Source organism: Palaemon carinicauda, chromosome 15, assembly GCF_036898095.1.
Source record: "Palaemon carinicauda isolate YSFRI2023 chromosome 15, ASM3689809v2, whole genome shotgun sequence".
Lineage (NCBI taxonomy): Eukaryota > Metazoa > Arthropoda > Malacostraca > Decapoda > Palaemonidae > Palaemon > Palaemon carinicauda.
Window position 1 is genome coordinate 113027122 of NC_090739.1, and position 19631 is coordinate 113046752.

The window sequence follows — 19631 nt, forward strand, 5'->3', positions numbered from 1 at the left end:
CCCCTCCTACTCCTAAGTCTGAGGCGTCTGTTGCAATGAAGAATTCCTTACCGAAGTCAGGAAATTTTAAGATAGGAGAACTACACAGTTCATCTTTCAAGGTATTAAACGCCTGTTGATGATGCTCAGACCATATGAAATCTACGCCCTTCTTCGTAAGATCAGTTAAAAGAGCGGCTATTATTAAATAGTTGCGTATAAAACGCCTGTAATATCCACTACAACCCAGAAATTGCTGTATTCCCTTGACATTAGTAGGTATGGGAAAATTACGTATAGCCGACACCTTATCATGGACTACTTTAAGACCTTGGCTTGACACCATGAAACCTAAATATATTAATTCTGTTTTGAAAAGTGTACACTTACTAATCTTCACCCTTATGTTATGTTGTCTTAATCTCTGTAGTACTAGTTCTAACTTACGTAGATGTTCTTCTAAGGTGTTGGAAAAGATTACAAGATCGTCCATATAGGCATGCAACATAACCCCTTAACAAGTCTCCAAACACTATGTTAATCATTCTAGTAAATGTTATGGGAGCACAACGTAAACCAAAAGGCATCCGTAAAAATTCATAATATCCCCTGGCTGTGCTGAAGGCTGTGTATGGGATACTATCTTCTTCTAATGATATCTGGTGAAAGCCTTTAAGTAAGTCCAAACTGGTAAAATATTTATTCTGACCTAACAAAGACAAAATATCGTCAGTACATGGCACTGGGAATCGATCAGGGATCGTCTTCTTGTTTAGACGACGGAAGTCTACGCAGATCTTTTTTCGGTACAACTATTAATGGAAAATTATAAGGAATGTTTGATTTCCTAATGACTCCTTCTTCTAGCATTTTACCTACTTCATCATTTATTTCATTCTGGAATTTCATAGGGAGTCTGTACGAGGGTACATAGATAATTTTCTGCTTGTCCTTTAACCTTATGTGATGCTCAATCACATCTGTTTTTCCTAAGGATCCATCCGTAGTGGAAAAAAACATCATGATATTTAGTTAAAAGTCCAAAAATTTTCTGCTGAATTTCTTCGTCTTGAATGTCTTTATTGATTTTATTTTTAATAGATTGCAAAAGGGATTCATCCGCAACTGATTGAGCGCGATTGATTTCAGCAACGGTAAGAATACGATGTTTATAAACTTCTACATCCAAGATATGTTGATTTTTGTGAATTACTAAAGTGTTATTTAAATGATTACAGACTTCAATATTACATTGTTGATGTGAGCCTACTGTATAAATAGCTTGTGTGACAGACAATCCGTTAGTTTTCAAAGTGTCGGAAAGGATTAATATTTCAGATCCCGGTAATGTTTTCTTTATTTGCACTATTAAATTCGAAGGTACGCTTGGCTCAATAGATTGCGTGCAAGATGATATTACGGGTGAACGAGAATTCTGCTGGGTCGCGTATATTATTTCTTTATTAGTGAGACAAGTTATTGGTTCTTCAACGTACATTACGGTTACATTTGTCGTCTCCTTTTTATCCAAAACTGATTTTAAGGTATTAGAAGACTTATAGAATTTTCCTTTGATATACACGCCGTACTTGGCAGGGGCTAAGATAATGTTTTGACTTCCCATAGATGGGTATCCTATAATTACAGCTGGATACATATCAATGTTTTGTACAACAACAAATGTATTGGCAAACGTGCGTTTACCGACTTTGAATTGAACATGAGTTATGCCTATGACATTTAATTCATTATTTCCTATACCCGAGAGTCTTATTCCGGATTTTTCTGTCGGAAAGTTCGAAAACAACAAATGATGTGTCCTCAAATCCATGATATTACGTGGACTACCAGAGTCAAAAAATAACGTAAAGGATTTGTGTTCTAAATTTACAGCTTATAAGGTTGGTCGTAACTCATTTTGGCTTATTATTGTATGAATTCGTTGCAAATCTACGGGAGCATGCACTGTTTTACTTAATTCGGCCGTGTGTTTCATAGGAAAATCTATTGCCTCACAATGATCTGATAAAATATTAAATTGATTATTCAATACTATTGATGTTGACATGAATGACCTTGACCCAACATCACTTTCTTCCCCACTGGAGTTAATTATGTGGTATATGCTTTGCTCTGCACATTCTGAAAATTAGTCTGACCTTGCGAAGTCTGGTTTGACTACCCAGGCTAAGTGTTATTCGAAGAAGTGTTTGTTTGTTTCGGATTCTGAACTACATTGACGTTTGGCTGTTTCTTCTTATTGTTAAAATGAGGATTTTTCTTTTTATTTCCATATGGAACTGACTGTGGAATTGACTGTGTATTTCTTGGATTCTGTTGTGTCTTACGGGAGTAGCACTGACTATATGAATGAGTCGAACTATTATGTATCGAACAGAATTTCGTTCTGCAGTCCGCGATCAAGTGACCTTGACGTTTGCAATTATAACACGTCATTCCCGCAACTTGATTATTATTAACTACATTTACTTGTTGTGGCTTTGTTTCATTCTTTGCAAAAACTTGAGTTAACACGGGATCAAGATCAGGACACCTAGACATGTGTTTTTTTATTTGTTTATATACATCCAATTCCGTAATTGCAGGCGTTAACTTTTTATCAAAACACCGCACTAAAGCTTCAGGCAACATAAGTGTCATGCAAGTTGAATACATTAATCGTAAAAAATCTCTCACGGAGATGTTATCTCTAGTAACCCAAGTGGAATTACCTAAAATATCTTGATATTCATTAAGCCTATCAGCTATGAGAGCTGCTCTCTCAATAACATTAAGCCGATTCATAGTGGCTTGATTAAGTGTATTTCTTAACGTTAATACTACATCCAAGGCTTCTTCACCCCCATAGACGGCGCGTAACCTAACTTTGAAATCATCCCAGGTAACTGCTTCTTGAAATGAATCACTTCTTAAATACGCACCTCGCATCCCCCTTTGAAAAATCTATAAAACTTTTAGCTTCTTGTAATTGTACAAAAGGGTCTACGATTTGTTTGGCATTTAAATGGCCATCGACGGATGAAATCCATGACTCCACATTTTGAGGCAAGAACCCATTAACCCGACCCTGAAAAGGAAGGATTGCAGACCTGGCATTTACAAGCGTCACAATCGGGAGAGGATTAATCTGTCCTACGCCACTAGGTCCAGGGGTGGGGCTCACAGGGGGCGTCATGACTACTGTATTTCTTTTCCTATCTCTTCGACCCCTTGCAATTCTATCAAAATATCTATATGAATACAGACGTCCACTGCGTAAACGCATAAGCACCCAATGATAAAGATTATAACAAAATTCCCCAAAGCAATGCTACTAATCCTAAGACATTTCCCGAGAATTTCTGAAAGAAAACGGAATTAGCACAAAGAGAGAAAAATTCTAGATGAGAATTCGGAGTTGAACACAGTTTCCTTTAATGAAAGGAAAATAAAAGATTAGCAAACCACTCACCCCGGTAATAATCGACTAACGACTCGTGATAACTACACTTCACTGCCTAAACTGAAATGAATATGAAAATTGTACTTAGCTTTATATGGTTCTGTGTGATGTCGTCATATCCTCTCTCTCTCTTGATGTTTGGGTGAATGTGTCGTTCCGATTCCCTCTCTCTCTCTTGATATTTGGGTGAATGTTTCGGTCCAATTTCCGTTGAATGTAGTGCTTCCTGGATATGTTTTGTAAGCGTTGAACGTCAGTCCTTGGGTTTCCTAGGATGTTGATTGAAGATCCAGTTCATCAGTTGGTATGTATAACATTCATTAAATGTTTTAGTCTTCGATGGACTATGATACTTAGTCAAAATTGTAGATTCATTACTGTTGATTTCTTGAAGATCTTTCTCTGGTTCTTGAAGATCTTCCTCTAATTCTTAGAGTCTTATTGTTAATTTCTTAAAGATCTTACTCTGATTCTTAGAGTTTTAGTGCTGCTACCATTTATTAGTGTGCTGCTGTTATTAACACACATTGAGTATGTGTTGTTTGAGATGTTGAGTCTTGAATTAAAGTCAAGCATGGTACCTTTAAAATGGTTTATTCTCTAAAAAAAAGTGTTAAACATCTCCATCACAGGAGTATAACTGGTATGGTCGGATGACCAATTCAGGTGAAGTATAGATAAGAACTGCCTAAAATATCGATATCACAGATATCGTATATTTAGTTGTCTCAGCATTTAAACACAATATGTAAACTTTACATTAGTCTAGGAAGACACCTGCATCCGGTGGCGACACAATCTTTCACACAATATGCATTTGTGTTTATGCTTCAGAAAAATGTTACATTGCTGAGAGATGCAAAATGCATCCTGTTATGATTTTGTCTGACTACAGCAAAACTCACGCTAGCTTCTTCTAGAATGACATATTACGTCATGTGTTTTGAACATGTAATAACTATTACATATATATATATATATATATATATATATATATATATATATATATATATATATATATATATATTGTTAGGTTGTTTGACTGTCAAACAAACTAGTTTCAATTTTTCTATTGTTAACTGCCCTCTTTTTCTTTATCAAGGCGGGTGTCTTGTTTACTTTTGGCACGTTGTGAGTGACAAGCTTTAGTCAGGTTTGGGAAGCCAGATGGACCAGTTCTCGTAATGCAGTCGAGAAAAAGCAGCAGACCCAGCTTTGGAGTAGCTCCTAGTTGGTTGTGACTTGTCCTTAACCTAGTCCTCTAGGTCGAGATGGATTTGAAGAGTTATTCTTCGGTAGCAGCAAAGTGGCTGCTTTATCGACACTGGCGTGGTTGTTCCCGTAGTGTTCGATGGACGTCCTCGAGGATCAGGGATTGTTTTTGGATGTTTATTTGTTGGAAGAGCCAGTGTATGGGCTCGTATTTATTATTTCATTAATAATGAGAAGATTCTTTTGTTAATTGGTCCTTGCTGCTGCTTACTGTGTTTGTTTGTTTGTTGAGTATTGCTTATTTTATTTAACGTTTGTTTGAACTTCTTCTGTTTTTGTGATTGTAATTTTATTTGAATTTATGCTATGATCATTTAAGTCACTGTGCTTCCCATTTCCTGAACTCATTGTAATTATTGTATATACTTGTCATTATTGTATAATTTTTGTAAGATAAACTAGGTTAAGGTACTTTAGTATTTTCTGTTATACCCACCCCTTTGGTTGTTGCAGTCCATTGGTTCTTTCCAGTCCCAATTCTTTTAGTTTTTTTTAAAGAACCTGTTGAACTATTAAGGCGGTTCATAACAATATATATATGATAAATTTTGCACATTTAGACGTGTTTTTCATATTCGAATAAGCCATATATATTTTTGATACATTAATGTCTGGATTCTCTTAACGACCTCGGGATCAGAGCCCCAGGCGAAATCACACAAAGACAAGAGCTTGGGTCCGGCCGAGAATCGAACCCTGGTCGGCCGGACCCAAGCTCTTGTCTTTGTGTGATTTCGCCTGGGGCTCTGATCCCGAGGTCGTTAAGAGAATCCAGACATTAATGTATCAAAAATATATATGGCTTATTCGAATATGAAAAACACGTCTGAATGTGCAAAATTTATCATATATATATATATATATATATATATATATATATATATATATATACATACATATACATACATACATACATATATATATATATATATATATATATATATATATATATATATATATATATATATATATATATATATATATTAAACGAAAGCTACCACAGAATCACTGGAAATGAAGAGAAACCCGCTATCCGATAATTCAAAATAAATTAACCTCAAGGACAAACACACTCGATGGACTAATGACAACATTCTACATAACTAACAAAATCGTAGAGCCAAATCAAATCTTATGGCTAGCAAATTAAAAGATGTTCGGAGTCAGTTTTTTTTTTATTTGTGAAAAGAATTGAGTTTTTTTTAAATGGATTGGAAATCCTTTGGTAGTTTTACATTGTTCATTGAATTGTAAAACGCAATAATGGAATAATCTTTAAAAAATCATTGCTAAACTTTAGAAAAAACAATGATAATGAAAAATAATTTACTACTAATGTTTTAGTTTAATCTAATGTACTGTAATGTTTTTACAAAAAATTAGATGCTCTGAAAACTTTTTTTTCCTAGAAACCTTTTCACGTTTAATGTATTGAATTTATCTATTTCATTTATCAATATATTATAAAGTTGTTTGTTTAACTTTTATCTATATTTTATAAATAAGAGAGAGAGAGAGAGAGAGAGAGAGAGAGAGAGAGAGAGAGAGAGAGAGAGAGAGAGAGAGAGAGAGAGAGAGAGAGAGATTCCATATTTACTTCGACTGTGTCCATATCAGAAATGTTATTTTCTTCCCGACACAGTTCCTTAATATCATCTCGAACTTTGAACAAAAATTTTTTATCCATGTATCCACCCTTTGTTAGTTACAGTACATTCTAATTGGGAAAGTTGATTACCTACCTAAAGATCCTTTGATCACAAATTCTCCTTATGTCATAAGTTGGTCTTTCGTCTACTGACCCATCCATCACTGCCCATCTGTTCAAGGGAAGATCTACCATCCATATGCAACTTCCCCTCCAGCCATCCATCCATCCACCGATTGTTGGTTATGCTGCCTTTCAAAGTTAACGAAGTTAACGCATCGGTTCACTTTACATTTCTGGGGAACAGAAGAGAATTACATCCACTTTTTGAATCGCGAAATCTTTAAGAGATCAATTGTCTGTCACAGTTTTTCCTTTCAAGAAAGATTTTTTTTTTGTGGTGAAATTACTCTTTATTGAAGAACATATGAATTGTTGGAATTCCTGTTATTGTTTTCTTTTATTTCAGTATGCTGATACGAAATTCAATATATGTCATCTGTCAAAAATGATGCACAAAAAAATTGTATTTAAAAAGTAGCTGTCAAAACATATATACTCAGAAGGGGTGTATATATATATATATATATATATATATATATATATATATATATATATATATATATATATATATATATATATATATATATATATATATATATTGTAACATAAGAAAACAAAATCTCTTATACTAAGGATTTACGAGCAGAATATATCAGGAAACAGTGATAACCCATAATAACTTAAAATGTACTTTAATAACAATTAGTAAAGAAATTAAAGACACAAACAGAACATTAAACCAATAACAAACGCATTACACAACAACACTTCATCAAGACTACTAATCACTAATTTCTGCAGTTTACCGTATAATACCCAAGTCGCAAAGCTTTACATAATCACAACATATAATACACTGTAGTAACATCAAACAGTTAGTGGCAACCAACGTTACATCACACAAGAAAACGTCCAAATGGATAAACAATACATTACCATATATTCCTTAAAAACTTGATACACTTATTATCACTTGTTTGTTGCGACTCCGCCGAAAATCACCATTATGGGGCTTTATATACTCAACTCACGCTAGAGATCCATGTACTAAATATAATTTTTCGGTACATTATCCTTGGCGACTACAGACAAGCGGTACTGCCATCTGTTGGCTAGTGTACACCTTTTATGAAAATATAAATTTTCAACCTTTTCTGCAATTTTATACTCAGTAAATCATATTCCTTTACATTCCCCCCCTTTAAACTCCGCGGCTCTCTCCTCAGTCCATGCTGAATTTTCACTCTTACAGTCTTAAACATTAGCCACTTCCACCATTCAGCAACTATCGGAGACTGCCACGTCGTTGGTAACAAGCACTTTCCTTTCAAAATAAAAGGTTTAGATTAATCAACAGACCTAGAGAGAGAATCTGCAATGACATTTTCCTTGCCTGCTATATGGTGAACATTCATTTTGAATGGTTGCAAAAATAAAGCCCATCTTAAAATTCTCTTATTGTTGTGCTTACATTTATTAATAAAGGTTAATGGATTATTATCAGTATATATGTCAATTTCAAAATTACTGTTTAACTAGTATATCTCAAAGTGCATTAAACTCAAAATTAAACTTAAAGCTTCTTTTTCAACAATACTATAATTTAACTGGTGGCTATTGTATTTCTTTGAAAAGTAAGATACAGGGTGTAAAATACCATCATGTTCCTGTAATAATACACTGCCAGCTCCTACTTCACTGGAGTCTACCTGTAACTTGAACGGTAGATTAAAGTCTGGGGATTTCAGCACTGGCTTAGACATTAACATGAGCTGAAGTTTGCTAAAAGCTTCGTCACATTCCTTTGACCAAACAAACTTCACATCCTTTTTCAGCAACTCTGTTAATGGGTAGGCTACATCTGAAAAGTTCTTACAAAATTTTCTGTAATACCCCACTGTCCCCAAAAATTTCATCACGCCATGTTTAGATGTAGGGATGGTCAAATTCTTGATGACCTCAATATGACAATCAACAGGTCTCACTTGGCCACTTCCTATTTCATGTCCTAAATATTGAACAGTAGTTTTTCCAATTTCACATTTTGCAAGGTTTATCGTGACATTGAATTCTACTAACCTCTTAAAAACATCATATACTTTTTTATGTGATTTTCCCAGGTTTCTCCAACTATGATAATGTCATCTAAATAAACAAATACCCCTTCGAGATCCTTTAAGATATAATTCATTTGACGTTGAAATGTCAGAGGTGCATTACATAAACCAAATGGCATTACCTTATAGTTATAAAGTCCATGGGGTGTAACAAATGCAGCAATATTCCTACTGTTTTTGTCTAACTCAATTTGATAGTATCCTTTCAATAAATCAATTTTACTTAAAAAAGGAAACTTTGCTACATTATCAATTATATCTTCTACTCTGGGCATGGGATATGAATCTTTAATAGTTACATTATTTACCTTTCGATAGTCTGTACACATTCTTGCACTTCCGTCAGGTTTGTCGACTAGAATACATGGGCTAGCCCATTCACTATGGCTTTCCTCTGCTAGTCCGTGTTTCAGCAAATAAGCAACTTCGGTCTTTAATTGTTGTTGTTGCCTCGGTGACATTCTGTACGGACGCCGACTTATTGGAGTCTCCTCTTTCAACCTGATTTTATGCTGTACTCCTTTTATCCTTTTTGGATGGTCTGAAAACAGATCTGAAAAGTTTTTAATAAGCACTTTAAAATCCTGCTGCTGTTCATCAGATAAATGAATACATAATTTACTAAATTTTTCATAATCCCTCAAATACTCAGTATTTTTTATCCTAACTTCAAATTCTCCTTCAACATCTTTTTCATCATCCGCTTTTGCAATTGACAACACTCCACTGGATTCATTATACCTTTTCAACTTGTTAATATGGAAAGTTTTAACTTTCCTTCGTCCTGTAGGAAATTGAATTCGATAGTTAACATCACTTTTTCTTTCACCGTGCAAGGTCCTATATACTTCTGGTTAAAAACCTTACCAGATGTAGGGAGATACACTAGAACCTTGTCTCCTATGTCGAGTTCACGTTTTGCAGCCTTTTTGTCGTAGTTTCTTTTCATCCCTTCTTGTACTATTTCGAGATTCTCATGTGCTACTTTCAATATTTTCTTTATTTTTTCCTTCATTTCTTGTAAAGTGATAGAATCCTTTTCATCTGAAATCAATTGATTTTTTATCACCTCCATGGGCGACCTTACCTGATGGACATATACTAACTGAAAAGGAGAATACCCCCAACGATGAATGTACGCTATCACGAACGGCAAATAGCAACATTGGGATGTAGACATCCCATTCCTTTTCATTTTCACAACAGTACGTGCGAAGCATGGTTTTGAAGGTTCGATGAAATCGTTCGACCACTCCTTGGCTCTGTGGGTGATAAGGAGATGATAAGCAATGCTTAATATTCTGACAGGCTAAAAATGATGTAAACTTTTTAGACGTAAAGTTGGTTCCTTGGTCAGTTTGTACTTCTTTTGGCAAACCAACCAGCGAGAAGAACTTATTAAGCGCTTCTATTATCTTATCAGCACTCACAGTTCTTAAAGGAATAGCTTCTGGAAATCTGGTAGCACTACACATAATTGTCAGCAAATACTCGTTGCCTTTACTAGACCTAGGAAGAGGTCCCACACAATCCAAAACCAGTCTTTCAAAGGGTTCACCTGGAACTTCAATGGGTTGCAATGGCACCACTTTAGGGTCATGTTGCGCTTTACCTACTTTTTGATATAAATCAAAATTCTTACAATATTCACTACAATCTTTGTGCATCTTAGGCCAATAAAAATACCTCAATAATTTCTCATAAGTTTTGTTTATACCTAAATGACCAGAATAACTACTGTCATGAGCAATACCTAGAACAAAATTCTTATAACTATTTGGAATAATCACTTGTTCTACAACATCATTAACATTTCTACTCTTAAACTTCCTCATTAGGACTCCATCCTTAACAAAGTAACACTTGCCTTCCTTCTCGATATCATTTATATCAACAAGGGCATTATCTCTTATTACCTTCAAATTCTCATCTTCAATTTGAGATTTAACAAATTCTTCCTTATTAACTTTCAGCATTCGCAAAGGAGTACTGACTTTACTTACTTTTATTGTTTCTGGACTGTCTTTAAACAAGTTTTGTAAATCCAAACCGTCGTCATGCTTTACCTTTCCTTCGGTACTCTTACTTCTTGTAGTAACTGCACAAGCAGGAAATATGTTTGGAAATGTACATTCAACTTCTGTAATAGATGAAGAATTAGAGGGTTTTTCTGTCAAAATTGGATTACTGCTACCAAAAACTTTGTCTCCACATAAATAATTTCCAAGAATTAACTCTACTCCCGACACTGGGATTTCTCTCACCAAAGCAATTTTAACAAATCCCGAAATTAACGGAGTTTCCAACTTAACTTCTACTATTGGAGCCGAGAATTCAGGACCAAACCTACGCAGAAGTACATACTCTCCAGTATCCTTCCACTGGTCATACATATTTCTTACCGTTACAGACTGTACCGCTCCGGTATCTCTTAACCACCTTACTTTCTTTTTTTCAACACAAGGGAGGTGTAACCAACCTTCTCCCATAAAAGGGTCATACAATTCAGTACCTTTGGATTTGGTACTCTCTTCAGGAAGTCCCATTCCATTTTCTTTCACATTAGTCTCAATATAACCTACATTATTAACATTTTGAACACAATTGATACCCATTTTGTAACCAATATTCTCATCAACATTACATACATTATTATCAATGCTATTGTTACAGTAATTCTTACCTGGCCTAAGGGGAGAAGCAAACAAACAAGGACTAATGTCACCACATGCTTGCGGTTGATTTAACAATGCAATAGTATTTTCAGGTTTATGATCATCCTTTTTAGAATGTACAGGTTTATCTTTAACTTTATTTACCACTTTAATTGGACGGTTTTCTGTGCGATGTGGACAACTACTGATGTGTCCTGGTTTGCCACAACTGAAACATACAAAATCTCTAAAATTTTCGCCTACATTTTGATAACGGGGTGTAAACTGATCATTTCCACTGGATCCTGCTTTTCCAGCACTAACACTAGGACCATAACTATTTTGACTTGCCCCTCTAAAACCTCTATTAAAGGATTTATTATAAACTCACCCTGATGATACCTGTGAACTCTTAGTCTTACCTTGTGCCTTGTAATTTTGACGCTCTTCCCACACTCTGTTCCTTCCAATTTTAGGAGTGACGTCAGTATGATACAGCTTATGGGTCAATGCGTAATTATCAGACAATCTAGTGGCTTCAACCACATTATCTACATCACGTTCATCCAAATATGTCTTAATAAGTGGATTAATACCATCCTTAAACTGCTCAAGCAAGATAAGTTCCTGAAGTTTACCGAAATCACCATTAACTTCTCTGGCATTTATCCACCTATTATACCACAGGCGTTGTTCCCGTGCATACTCCATATGAGTGTGACCATCTCTTTTTATCCAGCTTCTGAACTTCTCTCTATACCTCTCAGGCACCCATTCATAAGCTTTCAAAACCTCAGATTTAACTCTCTCATAATCCTTAGAATCATCCAAAGATAAGGCAGCAAATACTTCCCTATCCTTTCCTCGAAAAGAGGTTTGAACCAACGTGCTCCACGACGTTCTCGGCCATTCACGCTGTTCTGCTACTTTCTCAAATTGTAAAAAAAAAAAAAGAATCTACTTCATTCTCAACAAAAATGGGTACACTTTTTACTGCATTGTCTACCTGAAAAGACTTTAGTGCTACTTTGGACTTTCCTTCTACTTCAATTTTCTTTATCTCTAGTTCTATCCTCTTTTGCTCAACCTCAGCTTCTAATCTTTTAAGTTCGACAGCTTTCTCATTTCCTAATCTAACTATTTGCAAATGAATCTGCATCTGCTCAACACTCATCCCTTCATAAACAAGTTTAGACTTTTTTGGTTTGACTTTAAGTGACTTGGTTTTTTCACGTACGGCTTTTGCACCTTCCTCTTCACTTGTACTATCCTCTGTATTATTATCACTAGCACTTTGCTGGCTATCAGCTTCTTCCTTTTCCCAATTCATTAGTAACAACGCTTCCTTATCAGACAAAATTTCTAAAGTCATTAGCGCCTCACTTACTTTATTTGAGATTTCTTGCTTCCTTGCAGATTCTGATACTTCTACATTATAGTACCTAGCTAGAACAATCCAGTCTATTTTAGTTATACCTTCTAACTTTTCACCACTAGGACTACGTATGAAATCTTTCAAATCAAACATCTTTAATAACCTGCTCAAAATAACACAGCAAGACAAATATAGCGCTAACACTATCACAACTCTCCTCCCTCTTTAAAGTATATGGAAGTGCTAAAAAGCAATTAACAGTAGGGATACGTACTTTAACGGTTGGCAAAAATGAGCTAACACCGAGGATAAGTTAATAGGGATACGTTTGGGTTTCGTTCGTCAGGCCCCATGTAACATAAGAAAACAAAATCTCTTATACTAAGGATTTACGAGCAGAATATATCAGGAAACAGTGATAACCCATAATAACTTAAAATGTACTTTAATAACAATTAGTAAAGAAATTAAAGACACAAACAGAACATTAAACCAATAACAAACGCATTACACAACAACACTTCATCAAGACTACTAATCACTAATTTCTGCAGTTTACCGTATAATACCCAAGTCGCAAAGCTTTACATAATCACAACATATAATACACTGTAGTAACATCAAACAGTTAGTGGCAACCAACGTTACATCACACAAGAAAACGTCCAAATGGATAAACAATACATTACCATATATTCCTTAAAAACTTGATACACTTATTATCACTTGTTTGTTGCGACTCCGCCGAAAATCACCGTTATGGGGCTTTATATACTCGACTCACGCTAGACATCCATGTACTAAATATAATTTTTCGGTACATTATCCTTGGCGACTACAGACAAGCGGTACTGCCATCTGTTGGCTAGTGTACACCTTTTATGAAAATATAAATTTTTAACCTTTTCTGCAATTTTATACTCAATTAATCATATTCCTTTACAATATACATATATATAAATTATAAATATATATACTTATACATACATACAAACATGTATATATATATATATATATATATATATATATATATATATATATATATATATATATATATATATATATATATATATATGTATAAAATATATATATATATATATATATATATATATATATATATATATATGTATATATATATACATATATACATACATATATATGCAAGTATATATACATATATACATACATATATATGCAAGTATATATACATATATACATAAATGTGTGAGTATAGATATGTATATACATACATATATATATATATATATATATATATATATATATATATAATATACAATATATATATATATATATATATATATATATATATATATATATATATATATATGTATATATATACATATATATATATATATATATATATATATATATATATATATTATATATATGCATATATATATATATATATATATATATAATAATTCTTATGTAAATTGTGATCTTGATATCCTACCATATTCCTAAAAACACACCGTAATTTTCTCATAGTTTCATCCATTTCCGTTAACACCAGGAAGATGAACTTTAACTTTGTCATACCTACTTTGTTATCTCTGATTTGATAAGAATTACTAAAAGCTTAACCCTCTACTCATATACAAAATTGGCACCAGCAAGGTCATAAGAACTCATATCAGACTAATATCATGTCCAAATGTACAAAATAACACAATAATTTATGTCCAAATAGAAAAGAGCAAAAAACACATGCATAGTATAAACAGTATATTGTTATTTCTTGTATCATAAAATTAGTTTTCCCCTCCTCTCTCTCTCTCTCTCTCTCTCTCTCTCTCTCTCTCTCTCTCTCTCTCTCTCTCTCCGAGAACAAGACAATGCGAACCTTATAAGATCCTTTCTTAGTCCCTTCCCTCACAAAAGAATAGGGAATCTTAAGAATTCCCTCACCACTCTGCTATCTTGGAGACAAGCAAAGTCCAACATAGGCTGAATATATTGTTGTGGTCTCCCATTGCGGTCACCAACTCAAAAAGGTTGCTCTCGAAAGGTTTTATTCATCCTAGGAAATATTGCTCATACTTTATTTTTCTAAGAATGTATGTTCCAAAGTTATTCTTTTAATTGAAAGCATGCATATGTAATACAATTTGCAAAGCCAAGTATTATAAAGAAACAGAAATCCCTTCTTTAAAAGTATCAATCTGAAATCAGTAAAAAAGAAACTATGTTAATTAAAAAGCTCGTATATGATATGTTATATCTTTTTAATAAGAAAAATTTACAACAGATGAAAGGTTTAAGGTACAATATTCTCAAAGAATAGAATTTTACTCTTATCAACGTCACTGTAAAAGGCTTTGGTTTTATCATTCTTAGAGAAGTAGTAATGAGATAAGTTGCACGATATTCTAAAGTGATTAGTAGTAGCACACTCATAGCAAAGGTACCAATTCAGACGAAAAACAATAAACGTTTTACTTAAATATTTTCGTTGCTGAGATGTTCTTATTTGAACTAAAATGGAGTTTGTAATAAACTCGATCAAATATTTCAATTTCGTGTAGGGATGATTACCATCTTAGAAATGTCGTACTAAAGGTATAAGAATCGATTTTTTTTTTTTTTTAATATTAAAATTAAAATTAGTGGGATTGATTGGTGTAGAGGATATGAGCTATAAAAAGATACTGATTAGACTTGCACTTTTTTTTCTTTGTGGGTTTTGCATGCACCCTCTTTTTTCTTGTATGGATAATAAGAATGAATATGGTTTCCCATTGAAATTCATTACCCTTTGTTCTCGCCAAGACTCACATCACGAATTACGAACAGATGTGGGAACAATTCCCATTCGCAACCGCGAACAAATGTACTTGGGTCGCTTCCCGAATATCAAAATCAAGTTTGCAAGTAAGGAAAGGTATAATCTTCCTTTTTTTATGATATTCTACTTCTGGCAATGAAGGAAATCATTGCCCACAACAGAAGTCCATTTACATACATGGCAATTACTCTTTCCTCATTACGTATTCGGTACCATGGAATGCCCCGAGCCTTCGTTTGAACCCAGGGCTCTCTGTCTTCTTTGTTTCATTACTTCTTGTTGCTTCATCAATCTCATTCCTTTTTTTCCATCGTATCTTATTGTTTCAGTAATCTTGGTGTTTTCCTTTTTTCTATTTCGCCCTTTTTGTAATTTCTTTTGTAATATTTGTTGTTTTACGAATAATTGAATATTTGTTCTTCTGGGGTTCTATAAATATAGTTTGTATACCATAGACTCCTTTAAGGAAGGACTGGAACGTCAGGACCTCGGGGTTTTTAACTTGAGTCTGAGAGACTTCATGCCTGATTTTTTTTAAAATTGACATATGTTATGTATTTTTAAATTTTAAGATCATTTTGCTCCCACAACTTTTCCTGTTTTTATCTCGTTTTCTATGCAAATCCCATTTTCTGTTCAAATCTCACTGACTAATGTGTTTTGTTTCTGTTTTTGTTATAGAAACGGTCCAGCTGGTGATCTCACAATATGCCACGTCACTGTAGTTGCTTTGGTTGTAAAGGGAACTATGATGGGACACCTTATGTAAAAGTCATATCCTTCCCAAAAGATCCTGAGGAGAGGGAGAGATGGATATTGGCAATGCCGAATGAGAAAGAAAGCTTGAGACGCTTGAAGGAGATATATATTTGTGAGACACATTTCAATTGTGAATGGGTGTCAGTTAAGGGTGGCAAGCGACCCAAACAACCTCCATCAATATTTCCTGGAATACCAAAATCAGCTTTGAAGCAGGTTACCTCAGCCCCACTCCCAACATCATCTTCTACATCACAATCAAGAGCTAAAAAGGTGCATGCAGCTGCTGAGGCTGCAGACAAAATCCGAGATTTCGACCAATTTCGCGCCAAAATTAGCTCCTATTTTCCTGGTTTTAACGTCATAAAAGACCAGAAAGATCTCTACCTATCAAGAACTGACGCTACTGGACAAACTGTCAAGCAGTTCTTTCATCTACAACAAGTCAACTCACCTTTTGGATTCCTATTCTTGAATAGAGTTGAGAAAGATGGCATTGAGGTGCCTAAACGACTTTTTCCTTTGCAAAAGAACAGCTTGCTCTCAAAATGGTCCCAGATTAGATCCATAACTGAACAGGTAAACACCTATGAGTACACATTATGCCAGAATCTAGTTCTCGTGTGCTTGATTGCGACAAGAATTGTACTTCTTCCATAAATCCAGATGAGCGAAGTGAACTCATTGACGAGATCACTCCTCAAGACACTCGGGAGCTCTTGAGGTCTGCTGATAACCTTAAGCATAAAGTTGTATATTTGGCTGGATACCTTGTTCATAAATATTGTAATAGCACTAGTATGAAGGATATCATGGATGATGAAGATGGTAACGAGGTGTCATCTGAGTTCTTAGATCATTTGAATAGAGGTGGACTGAGTGTGCCAACTATTTCAACTGTCTTTTTTGTTCATAATGCCTATAATTTGCATGCCATGACTAAAATGCATTGCCGCTTTCATTTTGCTGAATTGTTATCTTTTGTAGATGCACCTTTAGCTACTAATAATGCAGCATGTACGACTTTAGCCAACATTCTATTGAAAGCTCAGGTTCTCAATGTAAGTGACAAAGAAAAGGCTGTGAGATGCCTCAGGAGGCAAGAAAAGCTCTCCATCTAGCGATGTTCATCTAATCAAATGTTAATGTCTTTGAGTTTTGTTTTGATGAGAAATACCGTTCTTTATTTCTTATTTTAGTGTTTCATTGTTTTAGGGCTTGTTTGGAATGTTTGAGTAATACAATATTTGACAATATATATTAAATTTGGACAGAACTACAGACTTGCCTCTTATTATAATCAGCCATCCCTCACCATCTATGAGTTACACACAAAAACGAGTAAAAATGACCAAAATTCACTATTTTTACCTTGAAATATGACCTTTTGACCTTGAAGATGATGAAGATGACCCCAGGTGGTGTTGAAAATGTCACTATTGAACTCACCGTCCTCAAAAAGCCCCATTTTGACTCAGAGAACGTGTTTCTAGCCCTTCTTAGAAGTCATTTAGTCCAGGACTCAAGTTAATCCTTCAGACTCAAGTTAAAAACCCCGATCAGGGGACGTTCTAGTCCTTTCTTGAAGGACGATATATGACAATATATATTAAATTCGGACAGCTCTGCAAACTTGCCTCATATTATAATCAGCTATCTCTCACCATTTATGAGTTACACACAAAAAACGAGCAAAAATGACCAAAATTCACAAATTTGACCTTGATAAATGACCTTAAGACATTGAAGATGACCCCAGGTGGTGTTGAAAATGTTACTATTGAACTCACCATCCTCAAAAACACCCATTTTGACCCAGAGAACGTGTTTCTAGCCCTTCTAGAAGTCATTTTAGTCCAGACTCAAGTTAATCTTTCAGACTCAAGTTAAAAACCCCGAGCAGGGGACGTTCCAGTCCTTCCTTAAAGGAGTCTATGTTGTATACTCATAAAAGTAAATCGTATATAACATGAAAATAATTTTAGGTTACAAAGAACATTTTTATAATACGATTCAATGATTAGACAGAAAAAAATGTCACGTCAGTAATAATTATATATTTGTGCAACCCCAAAAAGTAATATAATTCTCAAATAATCTAACATACAAAGAATATCATCAATGTTGTATTTTCCATTACAGCAAACCTTGGACTAAAGTTGCCCCTGAAAACTACCAAAAATGAACGAGTAGCAAGAAAATCTGCACGAATATAAGCGCAAGAGAATTCCATTAAGGTAAGTGTACTCAAGAAAATCTTTTAGACTTTTGAATACGTTGAACGAGACGGAAGACCAAACCAGGAAAGAAATTTTGAGATATGATGTTATTTTTCATAATTTGTTTTTTGTTTGAAATTTCATATGAACTTTTTTTCTTCGTGAATATAAGAACTGATTTTACATACGTATCATGCTTAGGGTTGTAGTGGCCTAAGTGGTAATGTCCCTGACAGGTGATTGTCAGACTGGGGGTTCGAATCCCGCTCAAACTCGTTATTTCCTTTGGTCGCTGTAACCTCACCATCCTTATGAGCTGAGTATGGGGAGTTTGGGGAACTTATAGATGTATTTGCTGAGTCATCAGCAGCCATTGCCTGGTCCTCCTTTGTCAGTCTGTAGTCCATTGTCCTGCTTGATAGGGCAGTGTCACTGTCCCTTGCCTCTGCCATTCATGAGCGGCCTTTAAATCTTCAAGGAGAAAGCAGAAATATAAAGTAAAATGACAGCTTTACATCATCCTGAATTATGAGTACAAACAATATGTGTATGTATTCAATATATTATAGTGGAAGATTGATTCTTCCCCTGCGCTCTGTTCTTATCAAATCTCTACTTTTACATTATCACTTCAAAAGTAATAAAATACCAATTAATACAAGGATAATAAAGACGCAGACACCAGTGAATTCGATGTCGAATAACATTTTTAAAGAATATAGACATTGCTAAATTATACTTTTGATTATTAGAAAGCTGAAAAGACACCCAAAGACTCCAATACTCAAATATCATTGGAAATATGTAACTTTTCATAGAAATATTTGTATCATTCCAAAAACTGTATCCAAGTGAAATATAATTAAATTCGTTTTGCAGTTATAACGACATAGAATTATGTATAATACAGTATTATTAAATTCAGCTTTTACTATTTAGATAATTTTTTAGCAAATCTGTTTCGTTATACATATAAGAATCTTGGGATTTTTTCTTTTGCCCTTGTTTGTGATAGGTTCATTTCATATTTCTGACTAAACTACTAATAAAAAATACAAATATTTCTTATAGAATATTCTCCTAAATCATGTTTAAAGTATTAACATGGAAATAAATAACTAGGCTAAAGTCTGAGGCTAAAGTATATTGCCATTACAGAAGGTTCTCAACTTACAAACACTCGATTTACAAGCATTCGGAGAAACAAACACAAATCCAACTGAAAATAACAAAGAAAAGATAAAGGAATATTGTTGTAAAATAGTATTTCATCATT

General features: G+C 34.2%; 1 protein-coding gene across 1 annotated transcript; it reads right to left on the reverse strand.

Moving 5' to 3' along the window:
- Positions 1-7045: 7045 nt before the first annotated feature.
- Positions 7046-12883, reverse strand: LOC137654707 (uncharacterized). The gene is made up of 2 exons (XM_068388603.1): positions 8851-12883; positions 7046-7749 (listed from the first exon to the last, which is right to left on the reverse strand). Exon 1 carries the CDS (start codon positions 11155-11157, stop codon positions 9583-9585), a length of 1575 nt encoding a protein of 524 aa, XP_068244704.1. The 5' UTR covers positions 11158-12883; the 3' UTR covers positions 7046-7749; positions 8851-9582.
- Positions 12884-19631: the final 6748 nt, after the last annotated feature.